This window comes from Anoplopoma fimbria, chromosome 15, assembly GCF_027596085.1.
Source record: "Anoplopoma fimbria isolate UVic2021 breed Golden Eagle Sablefish chromosome 15, Afim_UVic_2022, whole genome shotgun sequence".
Lineage (NCBI taxonomy): Eukaryota > Metazoa > Chordata > Actinopteri > Perciformes > Anoplopomatidae > Anoplopoma > Anoplopoma fimbria.
Window position 1 is genome coordinate 6,557,914 of NC_072463.1, and position 25,555 is coordinate 6,583,468.

Sequence of the window (25,555 nt, forward strand, 5' to 3'; positions counted from 1 at the left end):
TTTTGGTTGTGTGGTTTTAATTTATTGATGTTTTATTTATTTAGGATATTTAAGATTTTTTTTTTCAGATTTCAATTTCAATGTCCGAATCTTCTTAAAAATTAAAAGTTCAAAGCTCCTTGAAGGGTGTACTTGCATTATTATTGTATCTTAATAGCATTATCAGTGGCATAACTTGGTCTTAAAATGACAAAACACTGTTTATTGCAATTATTTCTAGGACAAAATATATCGTCCAACAAAAGTCGTGACAGGCCTTTAAATGCAGTACATTTGCGCTACATTGGACAACTCTTACTGTGTACAACAAGACTGCATTGCTTAAAGAGAAATATTCTCATTTCAATTGCTTTGAGTTTGTACTTTCAACTTTGTTGCTTGCTGCCAGGAGTGTTGCCAAATTTAAGTATAAGAGTTGCCTGTTGCAGTCTATAACCACACTTAGAGAAACCCTGAGAATACAAATGAGGCTGCGAGGAATCACAGACGACCAAAGGGCCTGCAATGTCAAACAAAGCAAGAGGCAGTCAAGAAATAAGGTAATTGCACTTCAGTGAACATAGTTATGGAGAGACAGTAGGAGGAGCTTTGAACTGAAGCCCTGGAATCAGAAAAACACACAGCAAAGGTCTAGAAACAGGGTAAAAAATTCACTTAGACATTAAAGTGACAAGGTTAGACATTAGTTATTTAAAGAAGAAGGCATGAAGCAGATTTTCTATGCTTTCGAGTTTAGTAAAAAAGCAACATTTGCCAATTATTTAATATATTTACAAGCCATAGTAGCAAAAGCCTATAGTATTGTCAAAAAATCTGCATAGAAAATCTGAAGCCTGAAATTCAAAAGACGTCCTCTCATGCATTTAATGAAGAATCCTGATTCATTTCCTAAATCAACTCAGAAATCCCCAAACCGTTTGATTAGTAGAACATACATTTCTTGAATTCACTTCTGTCGTTCATTGGCACAAGATGCACAGATTGACGTAGGATTAAGGCACAGTGTGGTTAGAGCGCTGTCATTCACAGAGAAAGAGTGAGCAATCAGAAAGAACACATCTGGATGATACAGTACCAAAGTCATTGGCAACCGTCTTGGAAAAGCGTCTGCTTTTGAACTTCACTGGAAATAAGGTTCAAAAAGACAAATCAGATATCTGCTGCCATTTTGGAAATGCTTAAATTTAAGGGGGACATGCAGCGTTTAACAATACAGTACCCTTCTCTATGAACTTCTGTTTTCGTTCATCATCAGAATTGCAAGGTGAGGTAGATCCTACACGACAAAGGTCCGCATTTGAAAAAGATATATTTCATAATAATAAAAGGATCTTTTTTTTTTTTATGAAGCTCTCCGGCTTACCTGAAGTAGGTGATTTGCAGCGGTCCTCTGAGGTGTTGGACCCATCGATTGAATCACAGGTTGCTGTGGGAGCCACAGAGGTTGTAATTAAACATTGTAGAATAAGTCCTCCTGGAATAATCTCAGAAAGGCTTATTTAAGCTATGCCAATTCCTACAGTCCAAACACTGAAAGTAATAAAGGGTCATATTTGAGCAAAAGGCAGGGAACCATACAGAGTAAGCCACACTTGAGTTCACTTCACAAGCCTAGTACAAATCTGTTGACTCAGGGTGTAGCTGTTGTTTGTCTGGTTAAATACGTGACAGGGTTTAAAGAGATACACTACAAGATTTTGTTTTAGTGCCCTCAAGTCTCAGATGTCCTCCCGGCTCACTGCTGGTGGTTTTGAGAAGTGAGCTTCTCGGGGGGTGCTAAATCAAAATCAGGGAGTGTATCTTTATAGGAAATAGGGAAGGCTTAGAGGAGAGAAATAATACTGTAGGGGGGTGAAAAGAAATTCAGACACAACAGGACTTACTGAGGTGGGATGAACGTAGTTTTTTCACAGACTCAGAATACAAGTTAGAAAGTCTGGACATGCAAGACGTCACAGGTGGAATGTCTTTACCGAAATCACAGAGAGAGACCAACAGTAAAAACAGTGAAACAGAAAAAAGACTGGACATAGTAAGTGCAAAAAGAAAAGAAAATAGTCTCAGTGGCTTGCTGCAGGATTTCTTTATCTGCATACATTAAAATGTGTTATTCATGGAAAAAAAACTAATATAAGAGACTTGAATCTATCACCAGGCCACTGAGACTGAAAAGAATGAATTCAAACAGTGAAGTACAAAAACACAGTAAAAGTCAAGACAGAAAACAAGCAAATAAACATGAACTACGAATCGTTTTATAATTTCAAAACCGAATCAAAAGGAAAATGCTACTGCAGCACTGATGCAGCATTCACTGTCTTTGGTCTGTCCAACTGAACAGATGGAGAATCTGTCAGTGATGCCCCCTGTTGAGGGACAGGAGCTACTGCAGGGGGCGGAGCTCATGGTGAGAAGTCAAGGCTGCTGCCAAGTGTCAGCCCTGCCTCACTAACCCACCTCTAACAGCCTGAGCGAGAGCCAGTCAGCTAAATGTTAAGGCTGCTTTTAGCAACACAAAGAAACACAAAGTGAGTAACAAATTTATAAAGCATGTATTCCATGGTTAATAATGTTAGTCAGGGCTGCCTTAGCTATGGAGAGTGACCAACAGAAAAACATGACATAGATATAGAAATGTCCAAAGTGCAGCTCACCTCCAGAGGGCTGTCGCACTTTGCGTGGGGAGCGAGGCTGCCTCTGGTACGGGTCGGACGGGCTGTACAGCTCCGACGTGCCCATGTTGAGGAGCAGAGTTTTCTGGAGGTAGTCGACCACAGCCAGACCGTTACTGTTTCCAAACACCACGCTGAGACACAGGAGGGACGAGGGACACGGTGGAATTAGCAGTCAGATGCTGTTTTTGCCATGAACTCCTAGCTATGACACAGGGAATCTTTATTTAAATCTAAATATTTACTGCCTTTTCTGTGTGTGATGCTAAAGGAGATGGATAACCACCTATCAAGACAACTGTAGGCATAGAATGACGTGATCCCATATCAATATATCAAGTGTGCAGGCTGCGTAGACTTACAGGCCGTAGGAGGAGTTGATAGCCAGGCTGGTGATCGGCTGAGGAGGCTCCCCGCTCACCCACACCAGCTGGATCACCAGCTCCACCTGGTAGCCCGGAGACTGCTTCAGCGGGGAGCTCCGCACCCTGCATCAAAAACACAGCAGGCCGCACTTTACACTGGAATGAATTATCACCCTTTGGGTAAGCCACACTGACAGTATGATCATTTTTTATTACCGTTATTCCCCCTTCTACCCTCAACTGTCAAAACATGTTCCTCATTTTTAAAAATGTTTATAAGAAGGATTATTTCCCCTTGGTGTACTGATGTGGAAATTTCATGAAGTATTGAGCAGCTGGCTGGAAGGTGTGAATAGATGACTACATCACTCGTTTAAATTGGTCTGTTCAGTGACAACCTGCTTCACACAATTCAACCTTTTTTGCAAAACGGAACAAGAACACGCAAATTGTCCGTACTGCAGGCATGGTATGTTGTCCCGGGGTCCGTCGGAGGAGGTGTTGCCTGTGGAGGGCTGAGTGGGAGGCTCGCTCTCCTGAGGGCTGGAGGAAGCTCCCGGCGTGGGCAGGGTGGGGGTCTGCGGCCCTCCTGGATCGGGGGAGTCCCCGCAGTTAAACTCACACTGCATCCGCACCTCCAGAAGCTAAACACGAGAGAGATGATATGTCACAAAAAGGCTCGTTCTTGGATGGTTTTTGACTGTCTCTGCTCAGAAATTCAGCATTGGAACCATCTTTTCCCAAATCTGTCATGAACTGAATTTTCTAACTGTCCCAGAAATTAAATCAAACTATAACAGATAGCTGTCAGATACAAGTTTCAAGATCTAAATAATGATTCATATTTGAACTATAATTATGCATGTTTTTGACTGATTGTTCACCAACCTGCACGACTTCAGTGGTGACTTCCTGTTTGCTGAACCGATAGATGATAATGTGGGCAGACACCCCGGCCACACAGAGCATCCTGCTCTCAGGACACCAGGACAAGGTCTGGATGGCAAACGGGTCCTCCTCTACTATATCTGTATTTGCCTTATCCTCCTTACTGCGAGCCCTCTCAAAAACCTTGGCAGTCTTCAGCTTGTACAGAACTTGAAGCATCACTTTGAGAGGAGAGCAAAAAGACATTAGAAAGATATGTTGATATACATCATGAGTACATGAGCTCGATAGTACACACTGGTAGTGCCACTAAAAACAGTGTCATTAACTTGCTTATTTATGCAGATGACACTGTTGTGTTTACACGTGCTTAATCAGCATAGAAAGCTGCCTCAAGGCTTACTATGGAGATGGTAATAGTAAGCTTGATTTATATGGTCTCAACAGAAATGTCAGCAAAACTATGTCAATGTGTCTCTCTGAATTTGATGCCGGAAATCAATGAATTTTGTTTCCTTTCCTTAATCAACTAATGTTAACACCATTCATTCCCAGCAATTCTCCCGATTTGCTCTTTTATGTTTAAGTTTTCAGCCGCACTTGTTTTAACATATAAATACAAATTCTAGAAAACATTCATGAATTTTGTAAATTTACTATATTACTTATATATTATAGTTATCTTTGTTGCTAAAATGGTATTACATTTGGTGAAGAGCACAATATGAATTGTTTAGGACGCAAAACTCAAAGATTAGGACCTGAAACTTGACCTGAAAAACGAGTGCAAAGACTTGCGACTTGTAAAACAATTACGCTTTCATTGGTCATATAACATAGCTTGCTCTGCTATTCATAGCTCCCCACAACTGAATTGAATAAAGCAAATAAAAAATACTTACATGCAGAAGCATCCCAAAATTTGATCGAACCATCAGCATGTCTGAAAACATTGGGAAAAAAGGGAAATAAAATAAAATGACATTATAAATAATGTGTCCACTGTAACAATGCCACGTTTGCATGTGAATTAAAACATAAATCATTTTGTTTCGTTCATTCATTCATAATTAGTTACTAACCCAGTGATTATGATCTCTGGGTAACTCTGAGTGCCTTGGCCCCAGTTTCCTCCACTAATGGGCCATTCCTGTTAAACAAACAAACAAAAAAACATGTTACATTTAGTTTGATTATTGTAGGCTTCTTTCAGTTGTGTTAACAGGTTAATAGCTTATATATATATGTGTCTCCAGAATCTAATTTACCTTCTTGCTGTAACCTTGTCTCTTTTGCCGGCTTCCGACAGAGTAAAGTGCAGGAATAAGTTCAGCAGGGCAGTCGACAAAGTATTCACAGCAGGTCACTGGTGACTCATGGATAGTCAGAGGATATGGATTCTCGAATATCGGGTACCTGTCAAGACAACGTACCGTTAGGATAGATATGAAAACTTAATCCATCTTCATTATATCTGCGCTTGTCTATCAACTTGAGATGCAAATGACAACTTGCTTGCTGCTGATCAATGCTGTTGAATACTCTGACTGTACAACCAGTTTAAATGTCCCATGAAATGACTTTGATATTGTAAAATTTAATTTAATGCTCAAACCAAAATGTCACTTAAAAACTTAAAAACAATGGCCACCTCAGCTGCAACAACTGCCATATTTACACCAAAATACACAGTACACTTGTACAATATTAAAAAAACTTATATATAGTACTTTTTGTTCCTTTTTTTTTTTACCATTTAATCAGCATTAAATAGTTACCAGAGGGGTAACAGTCATTAACATTAAGACTATAGTTAAAAGAATGTTCGACTGCAAAAAAATAACTTTTGATTATTAAAGTTTTTTTTCATGGGACCTTTATAGAATGGAGTCGGTCAAAAACTGACATGTCTTGGACAGCTCTTGTGTATTCTATAAAGTCATTATACTTATAATACATAATAAATTCATTATTATAAATGTATAGATGGATCAGAACTTTCTCTTCTGTTCATTTATTACTCAAATTAAAGGTTTGTATGGCACATTTCTGACTGATATAATCAGTATCTCTCGTAAACTGTGTTTTAATGTAATGTGCTAGATCTATAATACCCATAATCTTTGATGCATTCCAAAAATATTCTGACTAAACTATATTTAGAAAGCGGAATAATTACCCAATCTGTCCGAGGTCTATTAGAACTAAATCCTTCTCGAGGAGGACCACCACAGCATAAGGCTCCTGAAAGTCTGGAGAAAGAACCAAAACAGGACAAAAGATTAACTACGACGTCATTTCAGATGAGCTACTTCAGATTCTAAGACAAATGAACGAAACCTGTCTAGCACTGCAGCTCACCATTTGGATATGGAGTTTCACACAGCGTTAGGAAATCTACGATGGGGTAGTCCATCTCCAGGACGGCAGTGCTCTTTCCGTGCATCACAGTCAGACAGGCTCTCCTCCCCACTGTGTCGTAAGACAGACCTCCAGACAGGACCATGAACGGGTCCCTGAGTTCAGGAGAAACACACACACAGAAAACATTTTATTTGTTTATTCAATACATTTTTAGTGTGTTGGTCCAATCAGTGTTTCAGGTGAAGAGGGACACCAACGTATTACTGTTCTGCTTTCACTGTAGGGATGAGAGCTGAAGTCCGGTAATAAACGGGCCCGGGGCTAAATTATTAACGGCCGTAGTGTTGATAAGCTCCGTCATTACCGGTTCTTTTATCTGTACTTCTTAACGTTTTTGATGTGATTTAATATCATGCTGCAGCATCTCCTCTGCTCTCTGTGTCGGGGCTGAGCTCCTCAAACTACATTAGTCACCGTAAGTGCAATAAAACATTCACAAGTGAAAAGCCAATAGTTTATAATTACACCTGTTCAACAAGCATTAACATGTAGAAAAGTGATATTTCAATCTTCCCTGTCTGCAGTTTCTCATACAGCGCTACTGTTTTAAACAAGCACAGTGCATTAGGGCGGCTAATAGTGAATTGCTACAAAGACTCTAAAACAAAAGCTGTCTGTAAGTAATCTGTTTATCTTAGTTTGCCACGCATCTTAAATTTGGCATATTCTTGTAAATCTTATCTGCTGGCTGAGACAAAGCGGCCCCTCCTCCCTCTACCAGCGGTACCTGCAGGCAATGAATCACATCAGCAGAGGGAGGAGGACAGAGATCAGGAGGAATGACTGATTATGACTGATGCCTGTGTTCTTCATTCTCTCTACACTTAGGAATATTGTTTATTTTATTATCTTAGATTTGTTTTCAGTGAAATATTATTTAGTTTATATAGTGACTTTGTTGTTGCTGCTCTAGAACTTAGTTATATTTATGTTTATCAATATAATTAAATTCCAATTCTGTTCTGAATTCATTCTTTTTTTTTTTATATATATTAAAAAGCAATTATGTAGGAATGAAAAAGAACCTATAAACGTATCGATAAAATCCTAAAGATACCCATCCCTATTTCTCTTGAGATGCTTTGCCCCCATTTCAAAAGCATTAATGATGGGAGGAGCCTACTTTTTTAATTATAATGACAACTATATTAATCCCTGTCCTGACAAAAAAAAAGTAGGCGATAATTAGATCAGCTTCAGTGAAATATTTAATTTTTTATGACATGTATTAAGAAAGTTTTGTCTTTGTACTTGGTGACCTTGACGCAACAAGCTTGTCCTCTTCAGATAATGAGAATAATCACACCACAATTAACATGTGACCTCAATGGAACAACTAATCATTTGTCATGATTTATTTAATGACCATAACAAAACAAAGCGTGTAAGAACATTAAAATCATTTCAAAGGGCCTTCCCAGATTTCCACCCAGTTTCCACCAGCAGTAGGATTCTGTAAACAAGACTGTCCTGTTGAATAACAGGAAAGGCCACTTTCAGTGCAGGATATGGATTCAAACTGGAGCCGGTTAAGACACAGGATGGGTGGGGATTCGCCACCGTCACACTTACCCAGCCCTTGTTGTTTTGTATTCCACCTTCAGGATAGGCTTGCATGGTTCTGGCTTTTTTCCATCCTTAGGTTGCTTTCCTAGTGGGGGTCAAAGAGTAATTTGTAGAATAACAATACATATAATGAACATTATGCTACTGTACACATACGGACATCATTCCCCATCCATCTGCTATTTGTGCAAGTCACACCTCTAAGTTTGGAGCTAAAATACGTTTTAAAGACATATGTTGCTTCTATTAAATATGTCTGTGCGTGTGTGTAACATATAAACAATACAACTGTGTATACAACAGTTCGTACCATGTGGTGTGATGATCTGTGCAGACTTGGCTGGGACTCGTATATTCCATGTGGTCAGAGTGCCATCAGAGTGGCTGCAGACAAACTGTTTACCCTCATGGTGCCAGGCTACTGAGTGGATCGCCTGAAAGACACACAGCAGCACATCGTTAGACTGGGATACGTGAAGTATCACATGCACCTTTTTTTACAGCTGTGCTACAATAGATTAGAAGGTTAGTAGAGGATCTGTGTGGAACCAATTTAAAGCATAAGGCTGCTTTTCTTATCGTCAACACATCGGTCTCTCAAAACTTCCTGGCTTGCTAACCTGTCTGTGGCTCTCAGCCCCACGCACATCCCTTCCTACTGAAGACACAAGTCTTTGAAAGTAAATCACGTTTATATAATTTCAACTTTAAAAAAGGGTTAATATTTTTCTAACACAGATGAGCAATGCTGTTTTTAGCAAAAGGGATTCAACAGGAGTACGACTGTTCAGATGTTGATTTATACACATTTGGTGCATGTGCAAGTGTGTTTGGCAGCAGGATGGTGTGTGTGTGTGGTGTCAGTTAAAAATAAACTACAGTGCATGTGTTAATCAAATAAAGGATATGTTACGCAGTGCAACGCGTGACTCCTTGATGTGTCTTTAATCGTTTTTAGGCAGGAATAAGGCACTGAGGAATAATATATATCAGGCTTTGCTTTTTTGTTGGATCCGTTCATTGATAGTTTAGGACTTTTCATGTTTATATATTTATGGGATGACAATAAGAAAAACTTCAAATATCACCAGACCTATCCTTTAAAAAAGGTAAAGTTTCCCCCCCCAAAATGTATAGACTCGTAAAAAGGTCGTTAAACCCGAGGGAGGAGGGGTCACCTTTGGATGTTGTTTTACAAGCAGTAAGCAACAATTGCTGCATAGTATGACTTTAAAGTGCTCAAGTATTGATGAGTTGATAAAAATTGCTTCATGGAACAGAAAAGCAACTTAGCCCCAGAGATATCATCTCAATAGGCCCCAATGAGCAGCTGTTTCAGGTTTCACATGTGACTGTTCAGTGATACATTATGCAAAACCTAACAAGACCAAACATGTTGCTGGGACAACAGTGAGAAAAAACATCAACGTCAAAGTAAGGCCTTACCTCATCATAATTGTAACGGCAGTCAGCTTTTTTGGACTTCAAATCCCACAACACCACTACCCCACACTCATATCCAATCAGAAGCTGAAAGAAGAGAGATAGAGAAGTGAAGCAGAGGTCAGATGATTACTGTGAAACCACATTCTGCACATATAACTCGCATGGAGATACCATCACTGTCTGTAATGTTTAAAGGATCGGTCATCTGTAAGACTACTTTATTTCACTGATGTTTCTCAATCATTTCCTAGGATCATTTCATGGAAGAATTATGTAATTTGGTAATAAGTCCTAACACATAGAAAATATGCAATAGTTGATTTTTAGGGGAATTTCCTTTAAATAACTTCTTAAATCTTAATAATTCCAAATGAGTCAAGTGAGATCTATTGAAACCCAAGTAAACAATAATTAAATCAATTACCACTATTTTCCACGTTGTTGAATTGTATGCTTTCCTATGGTATACCAATTTTTTACATTATTTTCTATAAATAAAATAATAATTTAAAATTCTTTAGATAACATCAACATATATGTTTTTTTGTAGGTTATTAGGAAACCAGGGGGTGCTAAATGAAAGTGTTATCCAATACATTGTCAATACAAGAACCAAAAACACTCTTAAACTTGGATTATTATTTTTAGATTATTTGTGTGGAATTTTAGATTATTATACTTTGCAAAATTAAATGCCAAAGTTTGTGTCAATAAAATAAAAAGGATAAATAAGACCAAAACACACATATATACATATACCTACATACACATACAGTGGGTACGGAAAGTATTCAGACCCTTTGTTTCATTGCAGTCATTTGCTAAAATCGAAAAAGTTCATTTTTTTTTCTCATTAATGTACACTCAGCAACCCATCTTGACAGAAAAAAACAGAAATTTTTCTGCAAATTTATAAAAAAAAACAACTGAAATATCACATGGTCATAAGTATTCAGACCCTTTGCTCAGTATTGAGTAGAAGCACCCTTTTGAGCTAGTACAGCCATGAGTCTTCTTGGGAATGATGCAACAAGTTTCTCACACCTGGATTTGGGGATCCTCTGCCATTCTTCCTTGCAGATCCTCTCCAGTTCTGTCAGGTTGGATGGTGAACGTTGGTGGACAGCCATTTTCAGGTCTCTCCAGAGATGCTCAATTGGGTTTAGGTCAGGGCTCTGGCTGGGCCAGTCAAGAATGGTCACAGACTTGTTCCGAAGCCACTCCTTTGTTATTTTAGCTGTGTGCTTCGGGTCATTGTCTTGTTGGAAGGTGAACCTTCGGCCCAGTCTGAGGTCCTGAGCACTCTGGAGGAGGTTTTCTTCCAGGATATCTCTGTACTTGGCCGCATTCATCTTTCCTTCAATTGCAACCAGTCGTCCTGTCCCTGCAGCTGAAAAACACCCCCATAGCATGATGCTGCCACCACCATGTTTCACTGTTGGGATTGTATTGGGCAGGTGATGAGCAGTGCCTGGTTTTCTCCACACATACCGCTTAGAATTAACGCCAAAAGTTCAATCTTGGTCTCATCAGACCAGAGAATCTTATTTCTCATAGTTTGGGAGTCCTCCATGTGTTTTTTGGCAAACTCTATGCGGGCTTTCATATGTCTTGCACTGAGGAGAGGCTTCCGTCGGGCCACTCTGCCATAAAGCCCCGACTGGTGGAGGGCTGCAGTGATAGTTGACTTTGTGGAACTTTCTCCCATCTCCCTACTGCATCTCTGGAGCTCAGCCACAGTGATCTTTGGGTTCTTCTTTACCTCTCTCACCAAGGCTCTTCTCCCACGATTGCTCAGTTTGGCTGGACGGCCAGGTCTAGGAAGAGTTCTGGTCATCCCATACTTCTTCCATTTAAGGATTATGGAGGCCACTGTGCTCTTAGGAACCTTGAGTGCTGCAGAAATTCTTTTGTAACCTTGGCCAGATCTGTGCCTTGCCACAATTCTGTCTCTGAGCTCCTTGGGCAGTTCCTTCGACCTCATGATTCTCATTTGTTCTGACATGCACTGTGAGCTGTAAGGTCTTATATAGACAGGTGTGTGCCTTTCCTAATCAAGTCCAATCAGTTTAATTAAACACAGCTGGACTCCAATGAAGGAGTAGAACCATCTCAAGGAGGATCAGAAGAAATGGACAGCATGTGAGTTAAATATGAGTGTCACAGCAAAGGGTCTGAATACTTATGACCTTGTGATATTTCAGTTTTTCTTTTTTAATAAATTTGCAAAAATTTCTACATTTCTGTTTTTTTCTGTCAAGATGGGTTGCTGAGTGTACATTAATGCGCAAAAAAAAAAAAACTTTTTCGATTTTAGCAAATGGCTGCAATGAAACAAAGAGTGAAAAATTTAAAGGGGTCTGAATACTTTCCGTACCCACTGTACACACACTGTACACACACACACACACACACACACACACACACACACACACACACACACACACACACACACACACACACACACACACACACACACACACACACACACACACACACAATAAGAGGACTGTTGAGGCAGCTGCATCTCTCAGTATCTCTTCTGCTATGATTTTGTTGTGTAACATTATGGAAAGTTTCTGTGAACGATTAGTCTCAGAAGAAACCTTCTCTCCTGGATTTTACACCAAAACCTGATGTTTACCATTGACATTTTAATTAGCTGAAAATGTTCTGCTATCATTCTCCATTGTAGCTGCACAAGCCGTATTGACATTGTGTCGTCTGCACTGGAGCAGATATCCACAGGGGAAAAAAAGAAAGAAAAGTACACCACCACAAAAAGCGGTGCAGTTTAGTTTTTAGGATTTAGGGTAGAAATGTGTCTCTGTTCCACAGGCTATGTGGTGGTCAACTATCAGTTACCTTTCCTTCATCCATGGGGTTATCACTGATGTGCACGACAGGCCCTGGGTGTGTCTTGGTGGATCTGTGAAAGTTTTAGGGACAGAAAAGAAACACAGAGTGTGTGCGTAAGGTTAAGAAAAATCAATCAATCAATCAAGAACTAAATTGTCTTTATAAAAGCACAACGGAACAGTTTCGTCAGCCTAAAATGGTGCTTCGTATTAGGACTTTAAACATATTTATAGGGACTAAAATAAGGCACGAATGAAATAAGATGTATAAATGTCAGCAAAAACAATATATATATAATATATAAGTACAAAACTATAAGAAATATATATACAGTATGTGTGCAAAACATCAACAAAAGTCCAGCAAAGGTGCAGTACGACAGATATGGAGTGATGTGTATTGGGTGTTAAATGACGTATGTGTATCATTCAACACCCAGTAGATATATATAATATTCAGATTGATATGATATACTTGACCAGTAAAATGTATCTGATAAAAGTTGTCTGAAACATGCTGTGTAGCTTTTAGAGGGAGAGACGGAGAGGGAGGCAATAAGAGAAGACATGCAAAAGGGGGAAAAAAAGAAAAGAAGCCAGAATCTTTGTTTGTGCACAAATAAAGAAGCAAGAATATAAGATGGAAATGTGCATAAGTGCAGCAGGGAGAGAGACATGACATACGAGAGAGTGAGCGAGGGAGGGAGCAGGGTCACATGAGGGTCTATGAGAGATTATAGTGTGTGGAGACAGCATCACCGTAGCAACAGAGTAAGGGGCACGGAGGGAGTGATGGTCTGGCCTAAAGAAAAGTGTTGCTGCCTCTGAATGTGGTCTGGCTCCAGTGGTTAATGATCTCATTGCTGCTGATGAGTCGATACAGTCCGAGATGTGGCAGCGAATAAAAGGAAGGGACGGAGTGGAATATGAAGTCCAGTCTGTAATTGCTGTATTATACACCGTCAATATAAAGGACTCTCTTAAGATATGAAGAGCATAATAAATTAATGTATACAGTATGTTTTACAGTCATTTCTCTCACGTAAATTTAAACTGACTGAAAGGGAAACAACATTTTAAAGAATCAATAATGGGTTTTAGAAGGCTCACTCTCCACTACAACACTAAATATAATGATTAAGAACATAGGTCGTTATGGCAACTGCAGGTGTGTGTTGAAAAGACATAACTAACAGAGATCGGACAACTTTTCTACAAGGAAATGATTATTGAATATTATGTTTTAAAATGTCACGCTAAAGCCAACAGCTCTTTTTCTTGAAATCATTTTCACAGTCGCACAGACAAAAATAATTTCCCGTTTCCGCTGTCCGGAGATATTCATCTGAGCTGATGGCATAGTTTGCCGTTTTAGAGGAGTTGAAAGTGTCAGAGCACCAATTTATCAGATTTCAGGAGCAGCCTCTCACTCACACTCACGCACACACACACACACACACACACACACACACACACACACACACACACACCTTAATACTCTACTTCCAATTTTAGCTGCCAGTCAAATTAATTTTACTGGTGGGTGAGCTAGAAAAATTACCTGGAAAGAGCAACTTCAGTTCAACTTAGTTTTTCTCATAATTTTCTGTGTTATAACGCACAGAATCAGGCAGTGCAATAAGTAAGCGTTACTCGTCAGTGTGTATGGTGACGCAGATTTTATCCGCTGAAATCTAATTCGATCTCCATGTGTGCGCCCTGCCAAGTTACAGGAAATTGCAGCACAACATTAAGCGATTCACAGGATGTGATGTAAAATTCCTTGTGATTCGTATAGTGGGTGTTTACACGGGGGAGTGGGTGACAGAGGAAAGGTCACTGGGTTTATTAAGTGGGCACTTCGTTTCACAGACGTTTTGTTAAATCAGGCAGCAAACACCTCCAGAAGTCTAGTCAAAGTTCTGGCATGCTTTGATCACCACCTCCGTCCCGCCCTCACACTGATCAGAGCTGCAGTTGTCTCTGCTCACAGGACACACCGTCTCTTCAAGCACATTCCTTTGAATTTCAGAGTTTTCCCGGTTCAGTGTCAACTCCCATAAGTGCACAAAGAAGACATGCAAGCGGACAGAAAGTGAAGGAAAAAACAACAACAAGACAATCATGCAATGCAGACTCACAGTTCGATGGCTTTGTTCCACATGATGACGTAGCCTGAGAGAGTGAAGGACTCCACGTTGACGATGTGGATGTTTCCTCTTTCTGTGCCAATGTAAAGCCATTTGCTCTGGAAGGGCAGGTGGCAGTATGTGATTCTGCAAGGAGATGGGGATCCGTCACAACCAGGCTTTTGATTATCTCCTGACTCAATCCCCGCTAAGAGTCACCCTTGTGTCTAATCAGGCTGCTCCAACCGGAAGGAGTAGCGAGTGACTGAGATTTAATTACAAAGGCCTTGCTCTGTGTCACACTAATGAAGCCGGACTATATTTAGAACAGTGGGGAGGAATGGCAGAGTAAACACTGCTGTCTTTTCTCAACCGCTAGGAAAAGAAACATTCGGTCATACAGCACATTTACAGTGTCAAATGATTTTGTCGACCACATGGTGGCAATAAAAAACTAATTTTAACAAACATAACATCTGACATATTATTATAAGCTTACAAAGTTTTTACGGCAAAGGACACAGGCAACATATGTATTCAATTAAGGTCATATTTACAGCAACCTGATGGATTTAAGTCCAATATTTATTGTTATTTTAGCTCTGTTTTGGTCTCTACCAACTCCTGAAAAAGTGGGAGCTAGATGCTAACTTTGTGGGCAGTTTGATGCTGAAGAAAGTAGCATACAGTAGTTTTATATCCATTTATATTGGTATTTATAAGTCTGTATATTGGCATTTATTTGTTCAAATTTTTCTTTATTCTTAAAGTCCTTATCCCACCAATCATTGCTTTTGGGTTGATACATTTTACATAAATAAAATGTATAATTATTACTGCTGCTCCTGGAAAAAAAGATGACAACAGCAGAATTTGCAGGCTCAGAGAATCAATGAGCTAAAAGCTGATGCAGAGTTGGGTAATAATTCTTTGTGGGTTCGCCATGACAAGTGAGTCACTTTGCACACATGTCATTTGATACATTATCAATATAAAGAAATATAGATTGGTTCTGCTTAAGAGTTTAAAATTGTAAACCCTGAAAGGAAGATGGTCGATGGATGGATGAGTAGAAAAACCTCCCCATCCACATGTAAAATTCCCAGTAATTTATTCTGCATTCTAATATTGTATTCTTCAATATTTTATCTTGACCTCATGGACTCACTTTGCCTGTTTGGTCAAAGAGAAAAATCCAAGTTTCTACAGAACCACGAGACGACACTGATGCGTTATGTTCAAAAACATAATGTCAACAATCCTCCCAATTAAATACACAGAGAAGCAGGTGGCCAGCTGTGCAGACTGCTGTTTCATAATCGTGTTCACGCCTCACAAAGTGACGGCGTCACTGCAAACAGAGAAGCAGAGAGACGCTACTGTACCTCTCCCTGTTGAACTTCAGAGAATGCAGGATCGCAGGGATTTTTTGCCTCAGGTTCCACAGGTGGATGCTGTCATCAGCTAAGGCACTCACCAGCGCCCCCTGTGGTGAGGGGTCACAGACAGAGGGTGGTTGTCATAATGCACAAACACATTCTGTGGCTTGGTGCTCGCCGTTTCATGGGGTTGTATCATGAGCACACTACTGTGATGGCATTACAGAGACATGCGGTTGACAAAACTAACATTCCTGTTTAATCAATGTGTTCACTTGAAGCACAGTTTACACAACTAGAGGTGATTCATGTTCTACAACCATTAAACAAGCACCTGTGTTTATGGTGCCTGCTATTAAGAACAAGGATGGACAGATACGTGACACTGGACAGACTTGTAGTGGAGTAGTGAGGAGATAAAAAACAAAACAAGGAACAGGTAATGGCAACAGACCTCGTTGATCAGGAACTGGAGCTGGATGACAGCCGCACCGCTCTCATGCTGACAGTAGCACTCCACACCCGCATGGCCAAAGCTAAAAGTCAGCTAAGTTAAGGAAAACTGGACAGTTGTATGTAGAAATGTGAAAAAAAACAACTGTCAAACATAATGCAGATTATTTAATACAATAATGCTGAACAGTGTGTTTGAATAAGTACTTACAGATCACTTACAAATTAATTTCCGGCCTACTGTAGGTGTTTTTATTATAACGAAACAAACTAAAGGGTTCCCAGACTCTTTGTTTTTAGAATTTAATATAAGTTGGCATTTGCATTCATCATGAAACTATCAAAATAGCGAGTTATAAATAAAACCAGTGGGCCCAGTCTGCCTTATTTATTCACATGCGTCAGCCAGAATGACGACAGCACGATAAACTTAACTCCCACCTCTCTCTATAGGACTGTAAAGTTCAAGTCAGAGAATTCCTGCCTGCTAAATCCATCCATTCAAAAAACAGCCGGGCCAGCCAGTCAGGCAACAGTCAGGACTCAATTTGAACTGTGTATGTGAGCTAAAAGAGGAACCCAAATGATTACATGTATGGCAAAAAAGGGAGAGTGTAGCCAAAGAGGAGAACCGGCCAGGTTTGCCACAGGACTGTAATGCATCCCCACAATAAACCTCCAGATACTTTCACAAAGCAGCACAGCAATGAGCTGCACAATGAGGAGAAGCTTGTCTCTTTCCAACAGCCTGTAATCACTTTCGTAGAAACGTAGTATCTGCACCGATCCTGCAGGGCAGCACAAAAGGAGAAGGAAGCAGCGTGAGATCTAATCATAGAGAGAATCTCAAGACACACGAAAAAGGGCCACAATAAGACAAAGGAGTGCACGGTCTCCAACACTCCTAATGCAATCATTCCGGAGAGAAAAGCTTGTAAGAAAGACAGTTGTGTTCGCTATCTGGGTCCGTTTTTTCGAGCCGACACAGCATAATGTGTGTGAACAGGATTAACAGAGCTGTGATCAAACAATCCCTCAGTGCCTTAAACAAACTAAGGTGGGGTTGCAGGAGAGCGTTTTAAGGACAGCTCAGAGGTGGGCATCGCTTCTTCAGACTTTCAGACTACCAAGTCGGCGCCAGTGGAGGGCAGTTGGCAACTGAACTCACATTCACCCGTGACCTTTCTGTCCAGCTTAAGCTCATGGCCCCGCAAGTTCTGTACAACATTTGTCAAAATTATTAATGTCCACAGGTCCACAACGGAGGAGGAAGAGTCATTAAGTCTGTTTCATAGCCTCTGGTCATGCATAAAGAAGAGCAGAGCAATAGTCTAAAGAGCACAATTGTTAATATGTAACACTGTGGTGCATTCATATTGCTCACATCAAGTAGAATCACATCAACAGCTGTATCACTGTTAACACAGGGAGCTGTTATTGTTTATTTTTCTGTGTGCTTTAACTTATCTGTGTATGTTAATGTATAAGTGTCTAGAATCTGACCTGGTTCTGATGTAGGATGTAGGTTAATGGTGCTGCTGAGCCAAGCTTTTTTTCCTAGACTAGCAGGAAATTACTAAGATTTTATCACTTTGGTGGGCAAGAAGAACCTTCTGTTGCCACTTCCTGTTACACTTCATGATCAAAACCTGTACTATGATCATGTGGGCCACAAATACAAACTATACATCTGTCAGTCTGAGGCTGTTTTACACTACACACCTCGTTTGCCTTCATGACTTTAGTTCATTCGTAGAACATATGCTTCGAGGATTGTGAGAGCACAGGAAGCTGAGTCACACAAGTCAACTGTGACTCCGCATGTAACAAAATATCTTGCTGTGAGGGACACAACATGTTCAAATAATAGATCCTGCCATCATCGTTTGGTCATGTGATGAGAGTCAACTTTTTTTTAAAATCATAAAATATTCATATAGAGCTAGAACTGATCGCTAAATCAATATTTTAGGATTGTGGATTGTAGGTTGGACAAGAAAATTAAACTTGTCAATGTAAACTTGTCTAAGTTACCTTGTGAAAAATTGAATTGGGCATTTTTTTTCTTTTTTATGTGAATATTTTAGATCAAACTATTTATCCGAAAAATAATCTGTAGATTTATCAAACTGCAATACATTCCATTTGTCACATGCATTATTTATTATCCAACTAATTTGACTATTTACTGTCTATTAAGTTATTTACATCAGAGAAAAATCATAATTTTCAGACATTTCATAAGCAGATATTGAACATGTTGCTCTCTCAGCCACGAGTTTAAGACATCACACACTAAAGACCCCCCCCCCTCAACATCAACACTTCCCCATTCGGTAAACCAACATGGTTAACCACAGCATTTCAGCATCAGCAGGTTTCCTTCTTTAGTCAACTGATAATCATCAGGACAGGAAGTTAACTTAATCATGTGAGCTGACAAATGAAAAAACAGAGAAGCTTCTCTCTGCAGCATTTCTTGAAGTCTGGGGTGAAAGCATCGCTGAGGCCAAAAGAAGAGGAAGCTACAGGCCAGAGGGCTGATCGTTTTTACAGTGTTTCTGCAAGGGAAACTCATCAAAACAGACTTTTGACCTCTCACATGACCTGTCAAGAGTATATTAAACTAAAAATGCAATGTGATCCATCTTGCACAAACTTAAAATTTCCCTATTTCCTTTTTTTAGTTTTCAAAACATTTTCTGCCACCACCGGACTCTATTCTCATGTGGGTCAAATGAATACTATCTGCTGTTTTGCTTTGGCTGTAACTACAAAAGGAGAGCAGGTCTGTGTTTTCTAGAGGCCAAAACTTAAGAGCACATATATTAGAGGGAGCTGGCGACTGACTACAGTAACACAATGATTAAAACACTGTAGCAGAGACAGATCTTGTAAAAGCAGACATTTATTGCTTGTAGACACCTCATTGAGCTTATGTCTACTGAGCTGCGGCAGCGTTTCCAAACTCCGGGGGCAATGAGGCGGATCAATACAGCCTGTCTTTTGATAAATGGACCTATTGCTTGAATGACAGTAATCCCATCAGCTCAACATTGCACATTAGGACAACATGGAAGCAGTGTGTGTTCTCCCGGAGTTACCCTGTAAAAACGCAACGCTCTCTTAATCTGGAGAGTGGATGAAGACAAGGACGGAGCCACTTCTAATGAAAACCCAAATAAAGCAGATGGGCCTTTAAAGCAAGACACCAGAGCACAAGGGAAACCCTGTGTTTATACACAAGTAGGCCAACCGTGAAGACACGTTGTAAACAGAAAAACCTGGATATGACCAGACTATCACATGCAGCGTTGAATAGTCTGTAATTCAGTTTTTGTTGTTGTTGCTGCTGCTGCTGCGACTCATGGAAGTTGCTTGGTTAGCTATAAAAACTCAATTTTATCCTTGAATACAAACAAACAAAACACTAACTCCTAACTGCCCGAGGGGTCATACAGCACTGTAGCAGCTTGATTTTGTGTGTGTGTGTGTGTGTGTGTGAGTCCAGTGATGTTTACAGCACATATGAAGTGGCATCCTGGCACCGACTGGGCAGCACAGTTGATGAGGTTGGCTCCTCGGCATATGGCAGAGGAGCTGTTCATGCTACTGCAGAGATACCACTAATGAGCCTGGGTGCTCCAGGAGAAGGAGGCTGCAGGCTGCACAGAAACTCATCCTAGCTAGTGTGTACCCTCTGAGCCATGCAGCCTCCCTTTGTGCTGTCTGCATTTCTATTTTCTTGTTGTGTTGGATGACAGGAGGCAAAGACAGGTCACTCACAGTTTACACTCCTGAGACTTTGTGGAATGTTGAAAGGCGACTTGGTCACATGACGTTTGCAGGAAAGGATGACAGGAAGTTAAGACGTGGCTCTGGTGTGTGTGTGTGTGTGTGTGTGAGTGTGTTGCGTTTGTATGAGTCAGTGTGTGAACGAGGAAGTAGAGAATGTTGAAAGAAAAAAAAAAGAATCACTGAAATCATACTAGCTTTACTTTCCTTGTGTGGCTCTCGTCATTTTTCATTTCTCCCGTGATAAAAAAGAAAAGAAAGGATACAGCCTCAAAGCTCCAGTCTGAGTCCCGACGGCCAAGATTTTCTGCACGGGGTCAAAAGCCATCGAGGATGGTTGATATGGGAAGCCATGACGCACAGTCTGCAGGAAAGAGCAGAATTTATATTAGACCTCCAGCCAGCTAATCAATCATCTGCTACACAGTCATGCTGACTTTACTGGAGAAAGAAAATAAAAAAAAAACATTATCATAATCTCTCTAGAAATGTAATCCATCAATGTTGAAAATTAGTTTTATAATCAAAATAAATTAGATAAAGTAAAAACATTGACTGGACTGGAATATTTTTCTGATATCTGCTGGACATGTTTGCAAGCTCAATCCTGCTTAAAAACATCAGTAATAAATTGATTATATCCATCTTAAGGCTCACATTTTCAGCCTTGGAGTGCACTCCATTGCCGGCATCTTGCAGTCCCCCAGCCACCAAAATGTTATCATCATCAGGCATCTATAACTCAATTGCTTCGGGTTGGAAAACCTTGCCCATCCAGCCGTGGCCCTGTAACCTGGGGACCTGACCTGTCTGCTCCCAGCTGGGATAAGGGAGCTGGTGGGCTCCAAGCTGTTTAACACATTTATTTAACGCAGGCAAAAACCTTTCCAATCAGACCTAAAGGCCTAGATTATTAAACAAGTCATATTAAAAATGTATTTGGGGAAATTGTGCGTGCTCACCATTGACGCTGGGATTTAAAAGGATAGGTTTTAAAGGATTGTTTTTTTTTTTTTTAAAACGATGCATTTCCACAGATAAAGGGTTGGTTGCTTTAATCATTCTTTGTCGTCACATCGGCCCCGCACGACATGCAAGCCATAGGGGGACAAATTGACAACCCTGTGCAGAGTTAAGCTGAACTAACAGACAGATGGGCGGCTGTGGCTCAGTGGAGAGCAGGGTCGTCCTCCAATCAGAGGCGGTTCGATCCCTGGCTCCGGCAGTCCATGCCGGTGTGTCCTTGGGCAAGACACTTAACCCCAAATTGCTCCCGCAGGCTGTTCCTGTGGTGTGTGTATGTATGTGTATGAATGTTAGTTAGGGTTCTGATGTGCAGGTGGCACCTTGCATGGTGGCTCCTGTCATCAGTGTATGAATGGGTGTGAATGGGTGATTGATTGGTAATGTCAAAGCGCTTTGAGAGGTCGGAAGACCAGAAAAGCGCTATACAAGTACAATCAATTATTATTATTATTAGATCAGGTAGATATATATATATATCCACTAAAGTTACTGTCTTTTTAGTGCGTAGACCCTCTTCAATCAGCAACACAAAGCACAAAAAGAGGAAATGCCATGCTAAAAAGACAGCAGAATTTAACTTGACACACTCAGGCTTGAACTCAGATAAATTCATTTTTTGCACAGGACTGTGTGGATCATCTTATAAGAGGATCCCTCCACAGCCAGTGGGATGGGTCAGGAGTTATCCACTTCCAATGTACACAAGGGGCACAAGAGAGTAGCCATTTAAAAATGTCAACCTATTCTTTAAATCAAAAGAGTCTTTCCCTTTGCTACACAAACTGCAGAGAGATAATCACGTTGAAACAGTGACTTCAGGCGACGATTCAGTGCAACGCAAACACGGTGCTCTGGCAGACAGACAGCCGAGCAAGACGGTCAATACTGGGGATAGATTCCTCATTAATGACCTCTCAGTTTGTACTTGTACTTTAATACCAACATTTATATATATATATATATTATTTTTTTATATATATACATTTATATATATATATGTATAAATATGTGTACACCATACCCATAAACTGTGCTGATAGAAATGAACAACGTTAGTGTGTGTGTGGTCACATGCTGTCATCTGACTGTAGCAGTTAGTAGCCGTTAATGTTAACGGCTACTAACTGCTACTAACTGCGACTAACAGCTATTAACGGCTAAAAATTCAAAAAAAATTCAAAAAAAAAAGAACCCACCTTGCACAGCTGGAAATGGTCCGACTGGAGGGTCTCCTGGACGGCGTCGTTCTCCCGGGGAGCTCCCGACTGGGCAGCAGCTGAGGAGGAGGAGGAGGAGGAAGAAGAAGCCGCTGTCAAGCCGTCCAGCACCTTCCTAATGTTAAACTTCTTCATTTTACTCCGGTATGGACGCGACGGTGGAGAAAACAGGTCAAGCGAGCTACCATGAGTCGTATAGAGAGAGAAGGGAGAGGAGGGAGGGAGGGTAGCTGCTAGCTAGTTAGCCGGAATAACGCACAGTTAATATGTCCGTGTACATCTCACATGCTGCCAGCACTCGCTCTCCGAAAAGCACCCGAGTCCCGAGCATCGATTCGGCTTGTCCTCTCAGATGTATCGGTGTTAATCCGTCATTTGGTTGGTTTGGGGGGGGGGGTGTTTTTTTTTTTATTTTCTCGCCAGCTTTCTTTGGCGTTATTCGATCGGGGGATCAATCGTTTCCTGAGCTGCTTCCCCGGTCAGGGCTCAGCGGGTAGCGACGCTGTGCTACGGAAACGCAGTGAGCTGCAGCGGGGATTGAGTCTGCGCTCCGCTGTCACCCGGATGCTGGAGGCCGGTGTTACGGTGTTTTCTGCGACCTGTCAGATTCTGTGACCTGGATGGGATTATTTTTTTATTTTTTTATTTTTTTAAACTAACAAACGTTTTAAACATAATTATATAGCTGTTAATTAGACGTTTTGACTTCATATTTTTGATATAAATCATTATTCAATAAGAGCATTTAATTGAGCAATCTCATTCTGTCAAAGGGGAAATGGGTTTTATTGTAATATGAATGCTCTGATAATCTTTTTTAATCTTATTTTATCTCTATTTTAAGTTCCTTTACAGTTGCAGTTTGGTATTTTGATGGAAAGGCATAAATCACAACAACAAAAAATGTGGCAGGATCCTACTCAAATAAATAAATAAAGAGAATCAATAATGTACAGTACCAGTCAAAAGTTTGGACACACCTTCTCATTCAAAGGTTTTTCTTTATTTTTATTTTTATTTTTTTCTACATTGTAGATTCATATTGAAGACATCCAAACTATGAAGGAACACATATGGAATTATGTGGTAAACAAACAAATGCTCAACAAACCAGAATATGTTTTATATTTTAGATTCTTCAAAGTAGTTGAATGAGAAGGTGTGTCCAAACTTTTGACTGGTGCTGTAAATAGTGTCATTATATATATATAGTTATTTAAATCAAAACCATGTCATAATACAATTTATTTTGTTGTAGCAAATCTATTTCACTAAATATTTTACTACAAACTCTAAAAACATTTTGTGTGTGTTTTGTGGCCCCCTGCTGGCTGAGGAGTCCTAAGCAACATTAATGCCTTAGTTGTTGTTTGGAACCACTAACATTCTGCATTTAATCTTCGTGAACATAATCCTCTTCAATGAAGATCTTCCCCACAGAAATCTGATATCCTTTTGAAAACGGTTAAGGTCCCAATTCACGATCCAATCTATTGTGTGTGCATGAAAAATAGGCTACTTCCTCCTTTTTCCCCAAGGAGAAAAAACCAGGTTATTTTACCTCCTGAGAGAAATAGAAACTTGATAATCTGGTTTGATGAACACCAGAAAACCTGGTTAAATTATCACCTTCATGATCTGTCATTTAAGAGACCTATATCTTTTTTATTGGCTGGGATTTATTTCCTGATCTTTTTTTTTAAATAGACATACATATTGTAGGTCATTTTAAATTCCAGATCCTCAGAGTACACCAATGTCATATCCTTATTATTGTTTCAGCGAATAGGAGGAATTTAACATCCTAAAAGGGAATTTGTAATACACAATTTCATGCAAATTTCACATATTGGACTGTTCTCGGGCCAGAAACATACCTGAAAAGTAAAAAGTAGTCTGTGTACTATTTTTCCTACAATGCTAATAAACACATCAGAGGATTTCCTGTTGTAAATTCCATAAGCTTCATATCTTTCTAAACAGTTGCACCATAAAGCTTTCCTGAAGCCCTTTAATTGTTTTTGCACACACATGTTTTGTACACTAGATGGCGTAGTCTACCAACCTTCTGCCACCTTGCAATCTGACAGTATATTTTGCTGTGGTAGAGGGCTCTTCTTTTAGCCAAAATTCAGCACCATGGACAGCAACATATGGATTCCTGTCCTCTTGTTGGTTCAGGAATCGAGCTGCTTTTAACAGACAGTTTCATTCACATTCTGGCCTTTTTGCACACACTAACAAATTGTCATTTTCATGCAAGAGTGACGTCTAAGTGTCGGGTTTAATTAACATACAGCATATCTATAGCAGTCTGCTTTCCACAGACAGTGAATCTTAATTAACATAGGCCATTATAAAATGGCTCAGACAAGATACAATGAGAGGCAGACAGAGGCATAGCAGGGATACAAACACTTTACCAACCTATTCACAAGTTTGACTAAATTGAAATTTTCATGCAATCATGAATATATGAAGGAAGCTGCCAGAGAAAATGCTCACTGGAGGGCAGATAAAATAGGGCAATATCAATAATGCACAAGTAATGGGATCGGATGCAGAGAGTGTGAGTCTCCCATTCACACTGTCATATTCATAAACAACAAGTTAAGAGGTTGAGCTTTTGTGTCCGATGTGAAAAAGTATTGGGGCCAGCTTCCCTGTTTGACTCCTGAATTTAGGTCTCTGGTATCTGGGACATAAATCCATAATTAGCAGTTGTGTTTAACTTCTTCCCTCACTTTCCCTCCGGCACAATTGACACTTAAGGTAAACTTCCTTCCTTTTATGCTGTAACAGACTTGATCAGCAAATAAATGTAGCTGCAATACAGCATATTTATTTTTTGCAAGGTTAAATAAAAGCATGCACATGACGTACCTGGATAGCCTGGATTGGGACAAAAGCTCCCATGTTTGGGTTCCAAGCAGCAGGATGTGGAACAGATCCCTAGATGCACAGCAAGGACACTGAAAAGTAAAGCTACAGGACAGCAAAGAACAGATTGGTGAGCAAAAATAACCCCAGTGAGCATAAAGGTTTCACTCTCCCCAAATATCTGCAAGACAATGCCCTGAATCAAAGCACTGCCTTGTAATAAAATAGGTAAAATAATTGCATTAAAAGCATCCAATTGTTTCAGAATGAAGATTAATTGGACCCTGACTCACAACAAGGAAATGAATTCCAGTCGCAATCGATCCACTTAAACATTTAGGGGATGTTGCTTCAATGAAGTACAGCAAGTTTAAAAGCCTTTACTGGCACAGAATTATTATTATTATTATGTGAACAACTTGAAGAAACATGACAGGCAGCTGAATCCATGCAGAGC

The 25,555-nt window shown here is 40.0% G+C and overlaps 1 protein-coding gene across 1 annotated transcript in view; it reads right to left on the minus strand.

Annotated features, from left to right (window-relative positions):
• stxbp5b (syntaxin binding protein 5b (tomosyn)) overlaps window positions 1-22,767 on the minus strand; it is a 31,519-nt gene extending 8,752 nt beyond the window's left edge. The window contains 21 exon segments of the mRNA XM_054613299.1: window positions 1,076-1,123; window positions 1,220-1,276; window positions 1,364-1,426; window positions 2,655-2,806; window positions 3,035-3,160; window positions 3,497-3,681; window positions 3,926-4,146; window positions 4,828-4,868; window positions 5,008-5,075; window positions 5,194-5,341; window positions 6,105-6,177; window positions 6,287-6,441; window positions 7,922-8,000; window positions 8,226-8,349; window positions 9,362-9,445; window positions 12,227-12,290; window positions 14,361-14,495; window positions 15,734-15,834; window positions 16,182-16,263; window positions 20,242-20,339; window positions 22,198-22,767. Coding sequence (XP_054469274.1) covers window positions 1,076-1,123; window positions 1,220-1,276; window positions 1,364-1,426; window positions 2,655-2,806; window positions 3,035-3,160; window positions 3,497-3,681; window positions 3,926-4,146; window positions 4,828-4,868; window positions 5,008-5,075; window positions 5,194-5,341; window positions 6,105-6,177; window positions 6,287-6,441; window positions 7,922-8,000; window positions 8,226-8,349; window positions 9,362-9,445; window positions 12,227-12,290; window positions 14,361-14,495; window positions 15,734-15,834; window positions 16,182-16,263; window positions 20,242-20,339; window positions 22,198-22,353 — 2,260 coding nt within the window. The 5' untranslated portion in view covers window positions 22,354-22,767.
• Window positions 22,768-25,555: the final 2,788 nt, after the last annotated feature.